This window comes from Dunckerocampus dactyliophorus, chromosome 15 (assembly GCF_027744805.1).
Source record: "Dunckerocampus dactyliophorus isolate RoL2022-P2 chromosome 15, RoL_Ddac_1.1, whole genome shotgun sequence".
Taxonomy (NCBI): Eukaryota; Metazoa; Chordata; class Actinopteri; order Syngnathiformes; family Syngnathidae; genus Dunckerocampus; species Dunckerocampus dactyliophorus.
The window spans coordinates 10,436,567-10,457,590 of NC_072833.1; the positions used below are offsets into that span (position 1 = coordinate 10,436,567).

General features: G+C 39.5%; 1 protein-coding gene across 1 annotated transcript in view; it reads left to right on the top strand.

Moving 5' to 3' along the window:
• The first annotated feature begins 10,882 nt into the window (after nucleotides 1-10,882).
• Nucleotides 10,883-21,024, top strand: part of hmga2 (high mobility group AT-hook 2) — a 33,620-nt gene continuing 23,478 nt past the window's right edge. Inside the window, exons 1-3 of the mRNA XM_054753793.1 lie at nucleotides 10,883-11,275; nucleotides 13,650-13,736; nucleotides 20,010-20,060. Coding sequence (XP_054609768.1) covers nucleotides 11,174-11,275; nucleotides 13,650-13,736; nucleotides 20,010-20,060 — 240 coding nt within the window. The 5' untranslated portion in view covers nucleotides 10,883-11,173. The remainder of the gene's footprint in view (nucleotides 11,276-13,649; nucleotides 13,737-20,009; nucleotides 20,061-21,024) is intronic.

Genomic DNA, 21,024 nt, shown 5'->3' on the forward strand with positions numbered 1-21,024 from the left:
TTTTTTCAAATTTTACCTGTCAAAACAGCAGAATACGGGCCTTTTGAGTCCTTCCTGTATTTAATTGTGTAGAATTAATATAAAACGCGAGTACAAGTGGCCGAAATGAGTTTTTTCCATAGGGTGGTTGTGCTCTCTTATCCCATACGGCTAAGGTGTGAGGCATCTGGGTATCTGGTCAGGATGCCCCCCTGATGCCTCCCTGGGGAGGTGTTCAGGGCATGTCCGACCGGTAGGAGGCCTTGGGGAAGACCTCGGACACGTTGCAGAGACTATGTCTCTCAACTGGCCTGGGAACTGGACGAAGTGACCGGGGAGAGGGAAGTCTGGGCTTCCCTGCTTAGGCTGCAGCCCCCGCAGATAAAAAAATGGATGGATGGTGAGTACAAATATTAAAGAAAAAAATGTTCTTTTTAAAAAAAAAAATCATAATACTATGAGAAACAAACAAAACAAGATAAACTTATCTTTGGAAAATTAAGTTGGGAAATATCTTTTAATTGTGAATAAATTCCAAATATTATGGCAATAGTCATAATTGGTAAAAAAATGTGTGTGTAAATCAGATTTTTGATGAAGTGTGTTACTCTTACTGGAACAACAAGCTGACGACAATAACGCGCGGTTTCCTCTTTCCTACACTGCAATGAGTTCCCCGTTCTATGGTTATCATCACACTTGTCCACTGTGTGGCCATGTGAGGTATTAGTACACTGACCGCAAGTGGGAAGAAATCCAAGAAATTCTCAGAAGTAGTAAATTACTGTGATAAAAGCAAAGTACTTTGCAGGCCTCGTTACAGAAATGGGTTTTATGAAGTCAAGGTTGACAGAATGGTGTATTTTTCCAGTGCACAGGCGAAGGAGATCAACAAATCTCCAGGTTCTTGTGAACAAGTCGGAGGAAGGGCAATTCTCAGCCTTGTTTGAAGACCTGGTGAGTGTAGAACATTGATGTATGACACGAGAGAGTCCATGTTTGGTGCAAAGCATGGCAGGAATGTCTCAGTCTGCCTGGAAATGTTTCTTCTCTTGGAAAAACACTCGCTGTCGAGGAAAAACTCACAGGCTTTTTTTTTTTTTGCGGTTCACTGCTACTGTGGGAAAGAGTCGTGTTAGGAAATAGGTGGAAATGCGACTTTGTTGGAGAAAGTCTTCACAATTCAGCTTCCTCTTGTAAACTTTTTTTGGGTGGGAGTGCGTTTAAAAAAAAAAATTTGGTTGAGGTTTTTTTGGTTTTTTCCTGTATTTTTAATTCACGGGTAGGCAACGCACGGCTCCGAAGCCGCATTTGACTCTTAAGCCTCCTTTTTTCATGAAAACATTTTTTTTTAAATTCGGTGCGTATTTATTCAGGGAATTATTATCTACACACTGTTTTAATTTGGTGTATTTCATATCTTGGAGTCCGAAGTGAAGCTTCATCAAATAAAAAAATAAAATTAGTCAATTAAAATGAATGCGCAAGTTAACACTGATTATAAAAGCTATTAAAAAGAAAGAAAAAAAGAAGAAAAAATAAAAATAAAAATAAAAATAAAAACTATACCCTACTCGTCTTTTCATTTATCACCGCTCACCATTGCACAACTTGGACATATTAACACTTACCCATTTTGATGATATACTGTAAGTTCATGAAATATTTGAATCTGCTGTATTTCATTGTGACCACTAGATGGCAGTGTTTTGCGTGTGACGTGTTTTGTGGCGACCTTTTTCTTCTTCTTCTTTTTTTAAATAAGTGTTTTAATGCAGTTGCTTGATGCCTCAGAGTGTTTATTCCTCCAGCAAATGTTTTAATATCAGAAGACTAACAGGCTCAGTACTTACGCAAGGACTCCTATGACATTTACATCTGCTAATATGAATTATTTCATATTGCATTTTGTTTCTGGTGCTCGCGTGAGCATATCTAGCGTATTCCCTCGGCTGAAAATCTATCTCACTTATAGATGGATAATGATAACATCATCAGGGAATGCTCTTTTTTTAAAATAATTTTTCCATGTCCCCTCGGGAACCTCGCAGGTTTTAAATAAATGGTGTCGCCATCTCCGAATTAGTTAAACTGTGAAACAGTGGCACTTTCATAGCTGATTTTCAGATGAAAGCCTGGACATATCCTGGTCCCTACCAGGCCATATGACCTTAGCCTAAGTTACCATGCTGCTTTAAAAGAGAGCTACCTTCGCTCAACACGCAAGTCCGGCTTTCCACTCAACACAGCTCGCTAACCCACTAAACTCGCGTCGCAGAATACCCCCTTAGTGTTTTCTACATGTTAAACTACCACATATGTGACACATAAAAATCTTGAGTGCAGACTAAACAGAAGAGTTCCTTCACTGCAGACTTTTATCACTTCATAATAATCCTCACCTGCGTAAACATGAGTCACTTTGTGCCACTTTGAGGCATGGATGCAGTCAATGGAGGTCCTAACAGGTCTATTAATAGTATTGTGGAAGTGTGTGTGTGTGTGTGTGTGCAGGAATGGAGGGGTTGATGTCATAGCAAAGGCCCGTAGGCTCTAAATGCGGATTAGTGAACATTTAAACATCCGCCTGCTGAGACGAGCCTGGAATATGTGAGCTCTGACAAAGGAAATGTGTTTTTTTTTTCATTCTTCCCGTGGTTATTTACCGAATTATTTTCAGAATTGTTAGCATATCCGTATTAGACAAGGAAATCAGTCTTAATACCAAATACAATGAATACCATTTTAAAACTAATAGGAGCCAGTTTATACTGAAAAAGATCATGTCTGATATCATTTATCCTGAATTCACTCCATTATTATTTAATGACAACCATAGTGTCTGATATTATTTAACCTGAATTTATATATAGACTGTATATATATATATATTTTAAAAGCACAGTGTCTGATGACATTTTACCTGAATTTATGTATTTTTTTTTTAAAAAGGACTTTCTAATATCATTTAACCTGGATTTATTTATGTATTAAAAAAAACCCACAATGTCTGATATCATTGATCCAGAATTCACTCATTTATTCTTGTTTAATGAAAGCCACAGTGTCTGATGTCATTTATCTTGAATTCCTTTCTTATTATTTAACGAAAACCTCTGTGTCTGATATCATTTATCCTGAATTCATTTTGTATTACCTAATTGAACCACAATGTCTGCTATAATTGATCCTGAATTCACCCATTTATTGTCATTTAATGATAACCACAGTGTCTGATATTACTTAACCTTAATATATGTATTATTATTTCAAAAAAAGCGGTGTCTGATATCATTTAACCTGAATTTATTTGCGTATTTAAAAAAAACAATTTTATTTGTGTATTTAAATAAAAAACACAATGTCTGATATCATTGATCCTGAATTCACTCATTATTACTGAATGAAAACCACAATGTCTGATAAAACTGATCCAGAATTCACTCTTTTATTATTATTTAATGAAAACCACAGCGTCTGATATAATTTAACCTGTATTTATTTATGCATCATTAGTACCGCAAAACCACAGTGTCTGATATCATTTATCTTGAATTCATTCATTATTATTTAACGAAAACCACAGTTTCTGGTATCATTCATCCTGAATTGAATTTGTCTGAGTTAATGAACACCACAAAATCTGATATAATTTATCCTTCATTCATTCATTTATTATTATTCAATGGATACTACAGTGTAATTGTAAATGTTCATTCAATGAAAACCACAGTATCTGATATCATTTATGCTGATTTCATTCATTCGTCGCTGTTTGATCAATTATCGCTTGGTGTATATTCTGCATTTATACAATATACAATGTTTAGTAAGATTCCCTAATTATAGCGACTATATGCAACGATTTTACCAGTAAGTGCTGGAAATGTATCATTATTAAAGTAAAAACCCTTTAAATGCGGCCATGCATTTAGATAACGTCTGCTGTCTAAATAACATTGACTTAATTTAACCAGCAGAGGGCGCCAAGTGGCTCACGATGGGAAAAGGACCATTTCAAATAAGTTTTGTCTGTATTTGTTCATGATTTTACTGCTTAAAACTCAGATAATGTCAGATATATTATGAACTTTATAAGGTTTAAGCGTGACAAATGTGAAAAGAAAAAACAAAATGCTAAAAAATATGTATTTAACTCATAAGAAGCCTTAAGATGACACTTTAAAGGCGGTAAATTGCGTCCTACACTGTCAGGATGGCAGCGTGTCCCTCATCATTGTACTTTCAGTTTTTCTAAAGTATGAAACCCATTCCAAATTGGATGCCAGCGAAAATGTGCTTCCAGGCATTAAGTGTCCTTCCGAGGTGTGACCTCTGACATTCGTTGGTGTGGTGGCCGGATTCCACAAAACCGTCGGATCAGTTTTTCCTTTCTGTCGATTTCCTAAGTGCCTCATCCACAGGAAGCGAACCTGCCACTTTTTGACAGGAAACACTGGTTTATTTCTGCGCTGCCGTGCAAAGTGAGCGTAGTCTAAAAAAAATGTTAAAAGGTCTTTTGAGATGAGTCAGTGGTGGCTGCATGACGTCCTGTTGTCTTCAACCGGGTAAGAACCAGTGCATTAAAGTATCCTTCTGCATTTTTGACAATAATATACATGAAGATACATTAAAACATCAACGTAAAACATCTTCGAATTCATTTTTTGTATTTGTGACCTGGTCGCTCTGTGCTTTCTTTGGGAGCCCTTTCAATAGAACTTGTTTAATTGCATATGATAACAACAATCTGCATCATAATGGTAACACACTGCGTGCATATTCATAATAATAATAATAATATCATAATTCTGCAGCTTGATTTCCACGCAAAAATTGTTAAAGTTTTTAATTTTATGCTTACAGTGTGCAATAGACACTATCAATACTCATGAGAATATAATATAAAATATACAATAAATATATTTAATCATATACCATGCTGGAAGTGGTTTATAATCCAAATCAATAATATAAGTAAATATTTTCCATGTTTGAATTCAATGTATTAATATAGAATTATTTGTACTACTATATATAATTTATTTTTCTTTAATTTTGTAGTAATTAATTATGAATGAAATGAAGCCTTTCTTTGTATGATGGTTGTATAATTATATGTGTATGTTATATTGTACAGACTAGAGGGACACCCTGTATGTTGCTTATTAGTCTTCTGCTGTACTGCACAATCATTTGTTGCTGTTTTTTTTAACATATTTAATTTCTAGGTTTAGTTTCTTTTTAAATTTATGATTTATTAGTTTTAACAAATGTGTATAATGTACAGTGGTGTGAAAAAGTGTTTGCTCCCGTCCTGATTTTTTATTTTTTTGCATGTTTGTCACACTTAAATGTTTCAGATCATCAAACAAATGGAAATATTAGTCAATGACAACACAACTGAAAGGTTAGAAAGCCATTTCGAAAGCTTTGGGACTCCAGTAAACCACAGTGAGAGCCATTATCCACTAATGGTGAAAACATGGAACAGTGGTGAACCTTCCCAGGAGTGGCCGGCCAACCAAAATGACCCCAAGAACGCAGCGATGACGCATCCAAGAGGTCACAAAAGACCCCACAACATCATCCAAAGAACTGCAGGCCTCACTTGTCTCAGTTAAGGTCAGTGATCATGCCTCCACCAATCAGAAAGACACTGGACAAAAATGGCCTCCATAGCAGAGTTCCAAGATGAAAACCACTGCTGAACAAAAAGAACATTAAGGCTCGTCTCAATTTTGCCAAAAAAACACCTTGATGATCTGCAAGACTTTTGGGAAAATACTCTGCGGTTAGGTTAGGGTTACATCTGGCGTAAAAGTAACGCCGCATTTCAGAAAGAGCATCATACAAACAGTAAAATACGGTGGTGGTAGTGTGATGGTCTGGGGCTGTTTTGCTGCTTCGGGACCTGGAAGACTTGCTGTGATAAATGGAACCATGAATTCTGCCGTCTACCAAAAAATCCTGAAGGAGAATGTCCGACCATCTCTTGGTGATCTCAAGCTGAAAGGAACTTGGGTTCTGCAGCAGGACAATGATCCAAAACACACCAGCAAGTCCACCTCTGAATGGCTGAAGAAAAACAAAATGAAGACTTTGGAGTGGCCTAGTCAAAGTCCTGACCTGAATCCTATTGAGATGCTGTGACATGACCTTCAAAAGGTGGTTCATGCTGGAAAACCCTCCAATGTGGCTGAATTACAACAATTCTGCAAAGATGAGTGGACCAAAATTCCCCCACAGCGCTGTAAGAGACTCATTGCAAGTTATCACAAACACTTGATTGCAGTTGTTGCTGCTAAGGGTGGCCCAACCAGTTATTAGCTTTAGGGGGCATCACTTTTTCACAAAGGGCCATGTAGGTTTGGATTTTTTTTCCCCTTAATAATAAAAAGTTTCATTTAAAAACTGCATTTTCTGTTCAGTTGTGTTGTCATTGACTAATATTTAAATTGTGTGATGATCTGAAACATTTAAGCGTGACAAACATGTAAAATCATAAGAAATCCGAAAGGGGGCAAACACTTTTTCACGCCACTGTATTTTTGGGGCTCTCGCTGAGTCAATTAGGGGGGTGTAAAACCCCGTCACAGTCGTTGAAAGATCCCCCGACAAGACAATTTTGTCAAATTAAGCTGCAGACACAAACCATATGAAACTCCAGCCAGGGAAGTGAGTCCATAAACCACCCACCGTGGGGTCACCATGTAAACAGCTCCGGTCGAAGGTCGCGGCGCAACTCGGTCGGGTCAGATGTGTGCCACCAGACGACATCCTGCTTGTGTGAATCCAAATTAGAACGACGTCCCATTTTTCAACGTACAGCTTCATCACCACTTGTCTGACGCGGACAGGCCTCTTTTTTTTTTTTTTTTATTGCTTTTTGCCCACATTCCACCCTCCCTCATCTTCATGCATCTTGTGTTTTGTGGAATGTCACACACTCAATGCAGTGCACCGTGTATGTGGATAAAATAGTCCACTGGTGGAAGGCCAGGAATGTATTGGGACCGTGTGGGTTTCACAGCATCTACAATGTGAGCGTTCCATTATTTGCTTATTGCCTTACTGTCCCCGAACTGATTGGCTGGTCGACATACTCCTCCTGTTGTGACTGAATCTGTTGTGATGCGACATAACGCTCTACAACGCCCCCCCCTCCCAAACAATATTCTAGAAAACGTTGGAATCCGAGACGGAAAACAAGAATTCTTAAACAATCCCAAGTGTTTAGCAGATGGCGTCTCGGCGCAGCGCAGCGTAAATGCATGACACATGTGGCGCTGGAGGGACGCGTCTGGAGGGAAGATTGTTAAAATGGTCTTTGGGTGGCGTAGCGGTCAAACCCTCATCTGTTCCTGTGCTGTGGATGGATCCTTTTCTGGCCTTGCCAAAAGCACACCAAAGCACCGGGAATGTACATTATTTGCAATGGATGCACGCTGTCGCACAAATGAAAGGGTGAAGTAAAGTTTCTTGGAGTCAACAAACACAGCAAAACACCCAAACCACACACACACACACACACACACACACACACATATACACACCATGAAGCGAATCATGCAGGATCACTTCAACCAATGTATTTAGTAACAAGTGTTTTTTCTTGTAAATATTACAACTTCTTGGTCATAAAATGGATTTTTTCTGGTAATATAATAAGTAAAACTAACTTTACTAATACAATTATGTGGGGGTTTTTTTAGCCGTGTATCTTTTCTCCTGTTGGAAACATGCTTATAACATTTTTGTTGTTTTTCTGGTAATATTTCAACCTCGTTTATGTAAAATTATGTTTACTTATACAATTATTTGTATTTTCAAATTTACGGTCATAAAGTATTTGTTTTAAATATTGGAAAACAAAATTCCTGGTCATGTAATAAAATGAAATTACACTGTAAAATGACGCTTACTTATACTTATACACTATATTTTTTTAGCCTGTAAAGTTAGATTTGTTTTTTTCTTGTACTGTTACAACTTGGTAATATTTAGGTTTTAAATGACCTTTACTTATACGATTATTTTTATTTTTTGACTTCATGGTCATAAAATATTTTTTAAAATATTTAAAATATTTGTTTTCCTGGTAAGATAGTAAAATGAAATTACATTTACTCCTAAAATGATGTTTTCTTTAACTCTGTAAAATGATGTTTACTTCTTCTTATTCGTACTTTTTGAGCATGTAGAGTTTTTTTTTCTTGTAATGTTACAACTTATAACTATCATTTTTTTTCTGGTAACGTTCCATTTTTTTTACTTTGTGGAGTTATGCATGTTTCTTCGTGTAATGATACAGATATGCTTATAAATAATATTTAATATTTCAAGCTTATTTATGTGCAATTATGCTTACTTATTAAATTCTTATTATTTTTCCCTGTAAAGTTTCTTACAACCTCATGGTCAGATATTTTTCACCCGGTAATATTTGAACCTTATTTATGTAAAATGACCTTATATAATTACGAGTCCCATAATGAAGTTATGGCTGTTTTAATATTGCAGCTTCATAAAATTGTAAGTATCTTTTTTCTTGTGATACTTCGATTTTGTTCTCCTAAAATTAACATGTTATTTTCGGAATATTTTTTTGCCAACTTCATTTAATTCAAATATTAAAAGCTTTAAAAAAAAAAAAAAAAGAGAAGAAAATACCGTATACACATTTTATTATTGTAATATTGTGGCGGTTTTCCTCATAAAATATAATAATATTTATATTATTATTAATAATAAAACGTTTTTTTCATGAAATAGCATGTTTTTTTTGTTTGTTTTTGATTCCAATGTCATTATTGTTTTCCTCAGATGTTGCTGTCGAGTATCAGTAATATATCGTTAAATAAAATGTTTGAAATGAATGCTTGAAAATACTGAAACTGAAACTGGAGTCCACGTTCCAGGCAGACGCGGGTCTTGCTAAGCGCCAGATCAGTCACACTGTTTTAGATGTATTTGTTTAGCCCAGACAACATTCCAGGCAATAAAGGTGAAAGGTCACAGCATCTCCGGAGCGGCCTGTCTCACTCTCTGTGCATTCCTGCACCCTCACCCCCACACAAGTGCAATAACACATTGAGGTTCTTGCTTAATGTCGCTACAACAAGGGGTCAGACTTGAGCAGCAAACCACCCTGAAGCTAACGGAGCTGCCATTGATCGTGACGGTTTGATGCTGACGCCACTCAGTCTGTAGGGGCGGAGCTTGCACAGAAACCCCGTCTTTGAGGGGTGGGGGCAGTTTTTATGAATGAAGCGAACACTAGCCGCAAATTAACCACGCGCTCTCAGTGGAGTCATTGTCTGCATGGAAGCAGGTTGTTGAAATAAGGAACGTTCCGATGGCGCCCGTGTTGCATGAAGCTCACTCTTGCTCTTCGTCTCCTTTATCTCGCAGAGGCCGGCCGGCCGGCCGGCCGGCCGGAAAAGCATATTTAAAGAAGGGTGCGGGGTCGTGGGAAAGGTCATCCACGTAACACACTTTACTCTTTCTTGCTGTTATTCTTGCGTAATTGATCTCGCTCCACGGCCGCGGAGGGCTTCAGGGTGGGCGTCACCTTTGCATCAAGTGGACCTCCCCCAAATTCACAGTCCATCGTCATGTCCGAGAGAGCTCCAAGGCCCGCTTCCTTCATTTTTTTGCATGTTTGTCACACTTAAATGTTTCAGATCATCAAACTAATGTAAATATTAGTCAATGACAACACAACTGAACACAAATGCAGTTTTTTAAAGAACCTTTTTATTATTAAGGGAGAAAAAATCCAAACCCACATGGCCCTGTGTGGAAAAACGATTGTTAAAGCATAACTTTACTGAGATTACTTGAGATCTATCAGTCTGGAAAAGGTTAGAAAGCTTTGGGACTCCAGCGAACCGCAGATCCTGAGGCGTTCTCTGGCCAGTTGAGAGACATAGTCTCTCCAACACGTCCTGGGTCTTCCTCGAGGCCTTCTACTGGTCGGACGTGCCCTGAAAACCTCCCCAGGGAGGCGTATGGGAGGCATCCTGACCAGATGCCCAAGCCACCTCATTTGCTTCCTCTCAATGCGAAGGAGCAGCGGTTCTACTCCGACTATCTCCCGGATGACAGTGCTTCTCACCTTATCTCTAAGGGAGAGCCCATACTTGACACAGCAGCTACAGGCGCTCCGCGTTGGGCCGATACTATCAAGCCACCATTGAGAATGAACTTTCCGCTCAATGGTAGCAAGCGAATTCCATTGAAACGTGTGAAAATGTGAATTTAATTCATAAATGCGGCCCCTCACGTCTGGCCTTCAGCCAGGACTTCGTCTGGTCTGTTTTCTCTGGAGCCGGTCCACAACCCCCTCCTCCCCATGCCTGTGTGTGTGTGTGTGTGTGTGAAAGAAATCACCTCTCCTGCGTGTGGACACACACACACACACACACACACACACACACGCAGGAGAGGTGATTTCTTTCATTCTTTTCTCCCGCCTTTTTTTCATTCTCACTGTAGGGGGGGACGATACTGCACATTTTTGGTAATGATCTGATACCAAGGAAATAATGGGCCAGTATTGCTAATACCAATACTTTTGATCACAATAAAACACATTAAAAAATCAGCCAAATTATTTGTGAATAATTTAAGAATATATAAATACAAGAACATAAGATAGTGGAACAATAAAGAAATGCGTCCAAAAACGTATTCCCTGAGTTTATGTATATACAGTATAAATATAACAGCAATGTAACAATATGAACAAAACGCCAGATGCAAATAAACATACCTGGAGGGGAGAACTGACAAAATATCGATTTTATCAGGCTAGTTTTGACCCGATAGCGTTCCATTCCTTGGTATCGATAATTTCGACATTTGGATCGCCCCGCCCACCCCCACCTCACTTTTCTTTTTTGGAGTGGCTGGTGAATGTGGTTGTTATGCCCGCGCTTCCGCGCCTGTCCACGGTGTTGCCCGGTGCCTTGTAGCCGACTTGAGTCGCTCCTTCTCCGGCGTCGCGGACTCTATGCTCTCGCTCTCCACGTGTGTGCTCCACCGTGTCCCGACCTCTCGCGGCTCACAAGGCTGACTTGTTAAAGTCAAACGCCACACTCAAGTGGGTCACAAAATCTGCCGAATAGACATTTTAAACTAGTTTTTGCGGGGAGCTGGGGACAACGGAGGAGCTGCACGACTGGGAACCATGAGCGGACGCGGGGAGGAGGCCGGCGAGAGCTCCCAGGAGCCCGCAGGGGCCGCAGAGCCCCAGAAGAGGAGACCGGGGAGACCGAGGAAACTCCAAAAGGTCAGTGTGTGTGTCAGCTTCATCTCATTAATGCTCGTTCGTTCATTCATTCATTCATTAAGTGTGGAAAAAAGTGAGTTAGAAGCAGTTTTATAAGGTTAAAAAACATTCTAATCCATCATTACGTGGAAGCACTTACATTACGTGACTGTTCTATCCAAGGTCTATCCAAAGTGCGACCCGGGGGCCAGTTCTGGACCATATCTCGTTTCTTAGTGGCCCTCGGCATATCCTCAACTTTAAATTAATGTGATATATTATTAGGTATTATACTAATTTGCTTTGTCGTTTACAACAGAAAGCTGTTGTTTTGTTCAGATAGCTTAGCATGTATTGACTTTCGTAGGATTAGCTTTAGCATCTTTAATTCACAAATTGTATGAAAGTGTACCCCCGCACAATTAAATTCTTCTGTACATGGCCTTGGGTGGTGTTTTAGAATATTTTTAGAGGATCGTGTTCAGTCGGCACACAGAATGACACAGACACATCAAGGTATTTTAGCCTAAACAAGGGCGTATTTATTTAAGCATCAACACACAAGATATATGATTGCAGCGAAAAAGCCTCTTACCTACGCCAACAGGATGGAGAGCCAACACCTGTGGAAGAGTTCGCATCAATCGGCTGGGCGTTCGATCACAACCCGCAGCAGACTCCGTCTAGGTGTTTTCGCTCACCCCTCTTTATGCCAGTCTGTTCGTGCGAGCGTGAGAACGGGGTGGCCTGCCCCAAAACTCAGGCATTCGCACACAGAGTTACTGTTTTTAACAAAACAGGCGCCAGGCAACCTAGTTTGGTTATATGAGTGTCCTGTCTTCCTCAGTACATAACAAGCACCTGGTAGGCAAGGTCAGCAGATAACAATAACAAGATACAGTGGGAAGTGAATGTTCAGAACAACACAAACCCATCACCCTTTCTCACAGGTGGAAAAAGGTTGGATACACCTGATCTATGTGAAGTAGGGGGTGGGCAGATGGATTCAAATATACATAATCTTGATACCATGGGTGATAGCGGTATTGGATCGATACTGGCATGATTAGTGTAGTTTTTGGTTTTGTATTTAACATATGTTAATTAATAAATCATTCTGTTTTGTGGTTGAATACGGCCTATTATAAGTAAAAAAATGCACAGTTGTATGAATTTTTGTCCAAATGAAGCATTTTCAAGCATAAAAATGGCTAAATAAAGTTAAATACCGACGATTCAAATTCTGACTGTAGTGTTCTACAGTGGTCGCTGGGGGTCAGTGCTTCTTCAGTGAGACAAGCGCCAGACTTGATCACGGGAAAATCAGGCTTTCATTGCAGGTTTAAATGACCTCACAACAGGCACCCCGCAACAAGCTAAAACTCAACTCTGAACCCTGACGTCACTTCCTGTCCGTCACCCATTCCTCTCCCCTGCTAGTAGCGCCGCAACTCCTTTACTGTGACACACAGTTTTATTTGTCTTAAATGGCTTATTTTCTATGATTATGTCTACTAGAGTGGGTAATACAAACATAAAAGTGCCTATATTGGTGTTATTTCATGTCTAGAGGACTCTAATAATGTAAAAAAATGCATTTACAAAACCGTAAACGGGTTTTCTATACCATAACTACAGTATGAAAATTGATTAAGAAGGAATCCGACGTTGAGTCGAGTCCGAAACCAATCAGCCGTGATAAATAAGGGATTTGCTGAAACAGTTGTACGCTGCATGTAATAAATAGGAATAATCGTATTATTTTGTTGATATTGTTACATTTAAATATTGTTAAATTGTTCACAAATACATTTTTGGCCTAAAATCTGTTCTATTCGCATGATAGTCATGATCAAGAAATGAAAGGCAAAGTCACAAAATCAGTCAGCGATCTTGAAAAATGTCAAGTATTTACTTGGTTGTCGGACGGATACCAAAATGAGCAGCATCGCCCACCCCTAACTGACGGCTACACGTTCATGAATGTAAAAAGAGCTATGCATATTTCCAGTCTGGGACATTTAATTGGCAACTTCCATGAGCGGAGTCCCAGACACCGTGACGTGAAGTGGTTACATATGTTTGAAAGAAATGTGATTCACTCCTGGGTCGCTTTCCCGCCCAGCGTTTCACAGCAAAATCACGTTTTGCACAGATTCCACATGCTGCAGCTTGGCTGGAGGCTTTGTGTGTTTGCATGTGTTTCTTATTGGAACAGGCTTTGTTTTGAAAAGCACAGAATGATAGTATGTACTTAGGCAGATACTTGAAAAGCAGGATTGCCCAGTGTGTGTGTGCGTGTGTGTGTGTGGGCATATAGTGTGAAAAGGGGGGCGACACCAAAGTTTTGTTTCCTGTTCTCCACGCTCATGTCATGCCCTGCCCTTCCCTTCAGGAGCCCAGTGGAGAGCCCGTCCCCAAGCGTCCAAGGGGGCGCCCCAAAGGAAGTAAGAACAAGGGCCCTTCAAAGGCAGCACTGAAGGTGAGGAGTCCTGACATTTGAATGACACACACATCTGCTTCTTGTCGCATTTTTTTGATCGGCAGTCCAACATGTTGCTTACGTTTATGCAACAAAACAACTAAACAAGACTTGCAATGCAATATCAATTAGAAAAAGACATATCCAAAAGGAACCAAATTTTTCTTTAATGATACTTTTAAGTGGTAGCTTTCAAGCTAATTTGCTTGTTTTGACGTAAATAAATATATAAAAAATATACATTTAATATAAATTAAAAAAAAATAATAACATAAGAGTGACTTAAAGAAAAGTGTAACAAAATAAATAAACAAATACAAATACAAGTGGGTGGTGCCTTAATGACCATTGGAAAAAAGAAAGCCCCAGGTTGAGACCATCAGAGAACTCCTGATATATAGCATTAATTGCACAACCATTGTTGCTGAGGGTGCCAGATTCAGACTAAAAGTAACATTAATTTAACTCTACACGACTAGAAAAGATACCACTTTAAAGCGATGACTATTACATTGTACTATCTGTATAAAGTAACACCTTTAAAGAGGCATAAGACAGTCCAAAGTGATCATTTTAACTGCAACAAAGCATGCTGGGAAATGCGCAATCCGCCCATTCCACAGCAAACTCTTCCGGGTTACACATTTTGCCAATTGGGATGTTTTTGCGTTGATATGAAATACTTTAGCTTTGGCGTTGAGAGAATGACAAGGAGGTGGTTGATCAACAATCAACAATCATACATCTGCAGCCGTCTTCCCCTCCCTGGTCTCTCTCTCTCTCTCTTCCTTTCCTGGCTCATTCAATCAGCAGTCAGGACACATTTACGGCCTTGGAGCCTTGAGATCGGAAAGTAGAAATTTTAAGCAGGAATGAACGGATACGAACAAGGATATTTTCAAAAATGCACATTTTCCCCCGCTCCGACGTAAAAAAGATGCCCAGCCACATAAGTGAAGTTTTTAAAAAAATTCACTGGATGTCATGTGCATTTTGTCCCAGCCTGAAAACGCAACCACAGCTGCCTGGCGCATTATATTGGTATGCAAACTTGGTATGATCCAATCCCAGCAAATGTTCGCACCTTCACACGCTCATCTGTGTGTGTGCACGCTGATGATGCATACGAGTGTGCTACATTCACCATACTCACACGCCTGTGACCGAAAGTGGGCTTTGAGGTTTTTTTGGGTCTGAAATCCCTGATCTAACAGGACCAGTGCAGAAACAAGACCTTTGTCTGAAGAAGACCGAGCTTACATAATCAAATACATACTTCAGACCATTGTAACCTTGACTGTAAGACAGCAAATGAAGTATAACCTTTAAAGTCAAACACAAAGTGTTGTCCATTTCAAATGTTTCTCATAGGAAATAATGGAAATAGAAATAATCACGTCCGGGATCCAACACAAAACCTTTAAAAACACATTTCTTAGTTGGCATAAAGAAGTCTGTTAGCATTAAGACTTATTAGCTCATTCAATCCCAGCCGTTTTTCAGAATTCAACCCCTTCAGTACCGCCCATTTTAGACGATTTGGACAGATTTTTCAAGGCGCACAGAATATCGTGTTCCATGGCTACGTAAACATGGAACCTACCAAAAGAAAGATTAGACTCTCAGCTTTCATTCGAAAAAAAAAAGTTTGTTTCTACCTTTTTCTGTTGCATAGGTAAGTTTCAGGAAAATATCAGTTCCCAGCAAAAAAAAAAAAAAAGGGAGAAAACCAGCTTTTTGTAAAAAGATACATTTCAAGCACAACTTTCACCTTGACACTTTGCTTTTGTGACAGCTCAAATATCTAAACAGTTACCCCACAACACAAAACAGCACAAAAAAGGATTGTTTTACATCAAAATAACAATTTATTTACAAATATAACACCATGAACTATTTACAATTTTCACATTTGGAACTAAACTGCGCGTGCGTGTGTGTGTGTGTGTGTATGCGTTAAAATTTCCCTGCAATGCGTAACCTTCTGCATGGTACGCTCCTATGCGCTCTCTCACTTCCTCCTTGCTGTCAAGCGTGTTGATACATGCAAAACATCCATGCCGCACACTCATCAAATGCACTTCTGCCACCTTGTGGCCGTTTTTATGGTTTAAAACTGCTTGAAAAGTCACCTCTTGTGTTATGCACTTGCGTCATCACCTCTTTTTGTCTCTCGCGCAAAAAAAGCGTAAAAAACGTATAAATACGTCTTTGGTATTGAATGAGTTAAGCTCTAAATCTCGACTTACTTTAATGACAAAGGCGTAACACAAAATTGACTTGAAGCGCCTCTCGCAATCACATTTTGAAACATGAATACAAATAGGGTTGGGCATCGTTTGAATTTGGACGATTCCGGTTCCAATTCCGATTCCTTGTTACGATTACGGTTCCTAACGATTCTCGATTCCGATGCTTCTAAGAGGCCGCGTCATAAAAGTTTGCATGGTTTAAATGAGGGCGCTAACAGAGTTCTTTTTGGATGACAGGTCAAAACTTCTCCATGAATTGTTTAATGGTATGAACTTTTTATCAACTTTATTATGAATTTCTCACAGGGCTAATGTCAACAAGTATATAAATATCAAACCGTTCAACTTGAATAGAAATGTTATGAAGTTTCTTTCTGCAGGAGTACACTTTCAGGTAACACTTTACAATAAGGTACACAAAATTACAGTAGTTAATGAGGAACAAACCTACCTAAACCTTACCCTAACTACTACTCATTAGTTCCTCATTAGATCCTCAGTAACTACCCTAAATTTATGTGCCTTAGTTCCTCAGTAACTACTGTACTCATTAGTTCCTTATTAGTTGTTCATTAGTTCCTCAGTAGCTAGCCTAAATTTATGCGCCTTAGTCATTAGTTCCTCATTAGTTCTTCATTAGTTCCTCAGTAACTAGCCTAAATTCATGTGCCTTAGTTCCTCAGTAACTACTGTACTCATTAGTTCCTTATTAGTTGTTCATTAGTTCCTCAGCAACTAGCCTAAATTTATGGCCTTAGTTTCTCAGTAACTACTGTATTCATTAGTTCCTTATTAGTTGTTCATTAGTTCCTCAGTAACTAGCCTAAATTTATGTGCCTTAGTCATTAGTTCCTCATTAGTTCTTTATTAGTTCCTCAGTAACTAGCCTAAATTTATGTGCCTTAGTCATTAGTTCCTCATTAGTTCATTAGTTCCTCAGTAACTAGCCTACATTTATGTGCCTTAGTCATTAGTTCCTCATTAGTTCTTCATTAGTTCCTCAGTAACTAGCCTAAATTTATGTGCCTTAGTCATTAGTTCCTCATGAGTTCTTCATTAGTTCCTCAGCATCTACTGTATTTTTGTGTACCTTATTGCAAAGTGTGACCCACTTTCACAAAAGATGTTTACTTTTGGAAAGCTCCTGCAAAAACACTTCCACATATGCTGTTGTTTATGTGTTAGTGAGCGTGTGATGCTGCAGGCACTTAAACATGCACTAACCTGGGGGAAGAATATCAAACAAACAACTTGTAAAAGATTTGTCTGAAAAGTACACAGGCTAATGTTAGCCGGATGAGTTGAGCTACTGTTGAGCACTCGTATACTTTATTTGCTGCTTCAGTGTAGGTGTAAGCTATTTTTATGCCACCCTTATTTTGTTATACGTAAACAGGATGTAGCCCACGGTGCTCTTATTTTGAAGGCCGGAAGTGTCCTGTGTGGGTTGAGAAACGAGACCAGCTGTGCATATGAATAAACTTACCACCTATAGCCGTAGCTCCCAGCCTTTATTTACACCGAACTTCCACATCAGCGGGCATCCTGAAAACCTCGGTTACGCTGGCATGAGACAGACATCATTTATTGTTTGTCTTCCCTGATTCTGGCAGCTTAGAGGAAGTCACACATAGCGCATCAAAGACGGAGCACTTCTACGCCATGAATCCGGAGGTGTTTAGCCATGTTGGTCGTGCACCCTCCTGTGTTGCACTCAGCTCACCGCCTTTTTATTTTCATTTTTTATTTTTTATGAAGTTAAGCCAAACTTTTTAGCCGCTCCTTCTTCTTCATTGTTGGTTTTCGCGGCTATTTCTTCCAGTCAGTAAAGTGAGCATCTAAACTAGGAATCGAAAAAAAAAAAAGTGAACGATCCCGGGAGAATAGCAATGTCAGTCCCGGTTTCCATCGATGCTCGAGACTCGATGCCCAACCCTAACCACGAATAAGTCGTCATAAAAATATGTTAGCCTAAATGACTGTGCAGATGTAAATTGTTACAAGTGTGTAAAGAAGCGAGCTGTAAATTATTTAAACATCTGTCCAGGTGTACATTTTCTTAAGTTGTGTTGCGCATAATTGCAAAAATGAACTTGAGTATTACAAACAGAAAAATTGCGTGAATTGCATTTGCGCGGCTCTTGCGAATAAATCATCAAATTATGAAGCTGTTATTATTCGGTTAATTCAGGCCCGACTAGTCCACTGCCTAAATGGGTGAAGTCAAAAATAAAAATAACAGGTGAAATATGGTCCTACTCAATTTTAGGTCAGCTGCGGGGTAAATTCCGATATGCGCTGCTGGAGACTGGCGCTGTTTCTCCGCTCAGCCATATAATACACACTGATGATTAATTGAATACAGTGTTGTCTTTCCCACCATCAAATGTCCACATTAAAAATGTAGTGTCCCGAGCAGACACTGAGATGACAGTATACAGACGTGAGTGAACATTGTGATGGGTCATTAGGTAGGTCACAAATAGAGAAAATACTGCTTATTTCTAAAATATCTTTGCACGGTTACAACATTTTGTAATGTTTAATTATTATTTAAAAAGAGATTATAATTTTAAGCCGCACCGAGTTAACCAAGTTGACAGGTGATTAATAGTAGGGCAGCATCTAACGATTATTTTCTTAGTTGATTAATGTGAATCTTGTTGTTTTGGTTAATTGAGTAAGTGGTTAGGCCGAAAATGGACCAAATCAATATGAACCAAAGACGCACAGCAAGTGGTTTGGTCCGCAACATATCAGAAAAAAGGCAAAAATATCAATCGCTGTTTTCCAAAGTCAAAGCTGATGTGTATGAATATCTTGTTTTGCCTACAACACAAAGATAGTAGGTCAGCTTTCATGGATGATTAGGGGTGCCACAAGACACCCAGCTCACGAGACTGGACGACACTCAAGATTGGGTCGATGAGAATAAGACGAGATTTTAAAACCACAGCTTAAAAACACTCAAACCCCCTAAAATAGAAATAACATTTCCAATCATGAGTAGCTGCGCCATTCTTATTAATCACCTCAAAAACCGGTGGGGCGTGCTTTATTGCTCCAAGTGGTGAAGATGACTTCACCGACACCATCCACTATCTGGAACTGATGTCCATTTTTGTAAACTTCCCCTGCCATCTATCCCCAAATGTTCTGAGTTGGCTTTCGATGAGGGAAACATGCAGGATGGTTCAAAAGAATGATGTTATTCCTCTGGAAGAGAAGTCCTTTGTCAGGCGGGCATTGTGAACTGCAGCGTTGTCCTGTTGAAAAAGCCAGTCATTACCACACAGACGAGGGCCTTCAGTCATGAGGGATGGCCCCTGTAACATCTCCACATTGCCAACTGCCGTTTGACGCCCTTGCACAACCTGAAGCTCCATTGTTCCATTGAAGGAAAAAGATCACGATGGCATCCCCTCCGCTGTGTCGTGTGGAAAACATCTCAGGTGGGATCTCCTTGTCAACTTGTCAATTTACCAAGCTTTCTTTTACCTTTCAAAGTCCCATGTTTGGTGCTCTCGTGCAAATTCCAAATGGGCAATTTTGTGGCGTTGAAGGAGACGATGCCAATAAAGACATTTTTTGCTCAGGGCTGGTGACATTTTTTTGGGTCTACCGCTCGACTTTATGTTCCATAAGCCTCAGGATCTTTTACGAAGTTTAAAATGACTTCAGCAGCAGTGGCACGCTTCGACCTTGCTTATGCAGATCCACGACCCGACTGCATTCGAAGAGAGAAAGCTTCTTTGCCTTTGCCATCAAGAGATCATGACAAAAAATGACGTAGAATCCACATTTTTCCTTTTAAAGGCTATGGTCTTAAACTTTTAATTTATTTTGATGTTGGAATGGTTTGAATCGGTTGAGAAACGTGGAAGTGGTTGTTTGCGCGTCAAAAACATGAACAGTGTGAATTGTGTGACTGCTGAATGTGTACAACTGTGTTGTCTATGAAGCTACATGTAATAGCCTTCAGAAATCTGAGTAAATATCATTTTTTGTCAACTGTCCACAGAAAGCTGAAGCAGCCGGGGAGAAAAGACCCAGGGGCCGACCCAGGAAATGGGTAAGTCATTGGTTATCTCTAGTAATGTTGGATATTTAAACAAAAAGCATGCGCCTCATGATTTAAAAAAGTGAATTACTGCCGTTGGCATGCATTCTTCTGTGGTGCTGTGGCTTGTCTAACCATCATGGCAGTCGCTGTTCATGCAGTCATTGGGCGGTCTACTTGTCAGTCAATGGATGCAGCACCACTACATGACTTGTGAGATCATAAAGTTATCTTGAAAATGTTTTTTTTTTTTGCCTCGCTGTCATGTTAATATCAGTTTAAAACCCTCTATGTGAGGAAGGAGATACACAGGGAAAGCCTGACAGACAACGAGAGCCTCGTGAGTGATTTTTATTACCACACACTCACTCCCTGTCATTTTCTTCATCCTTGTAACTTTGCTGTCTGGTTTTTAGTTCATTTGGAGAAATTATTTCACCTGTTGCTTTTCCCTGCAGTGTGAATGCGTTCAAGAAGACCACCCCTTCTTCCCTTAATGTTATCAGTTAAAGAAAATGTTTACGGTCCCCTCTGAGCACAGGAAAACTGAAATAATGCCTCTGACAGCTTGAAGGCCTCAGTGTTTATCAGCAGCAAAGTGACAGGCATGATTGATAACGCTAGGAAATGGAGTCGGAGGTGCCACCAGGAAGGATGTGCGGAGATGGACTGTTTGCATGTTCACTCAAGTCCACATTTGTGTTCTGTCCACGCTGCTCCGCTCTGTTGGTTTTGTGAGGGTCTGGCAGCTTTATATCACTGTGTAGTGATCTTAAACATTCAAAACCCAGTCACAGTAAATGGCCAGACGAGAATAAACATCAAGAGTATTTATTCTCAAACTGTGGGACGAGTACCACTAGTACGCGGAACACTACAATGTTTTTTAAGTAAAAATACAAATATATTGGAAACATAGTGCAGTCGAACCTTGGTTTTCATTGCTAAATCGTTCCAAAAGGTCAGACGAAAACCA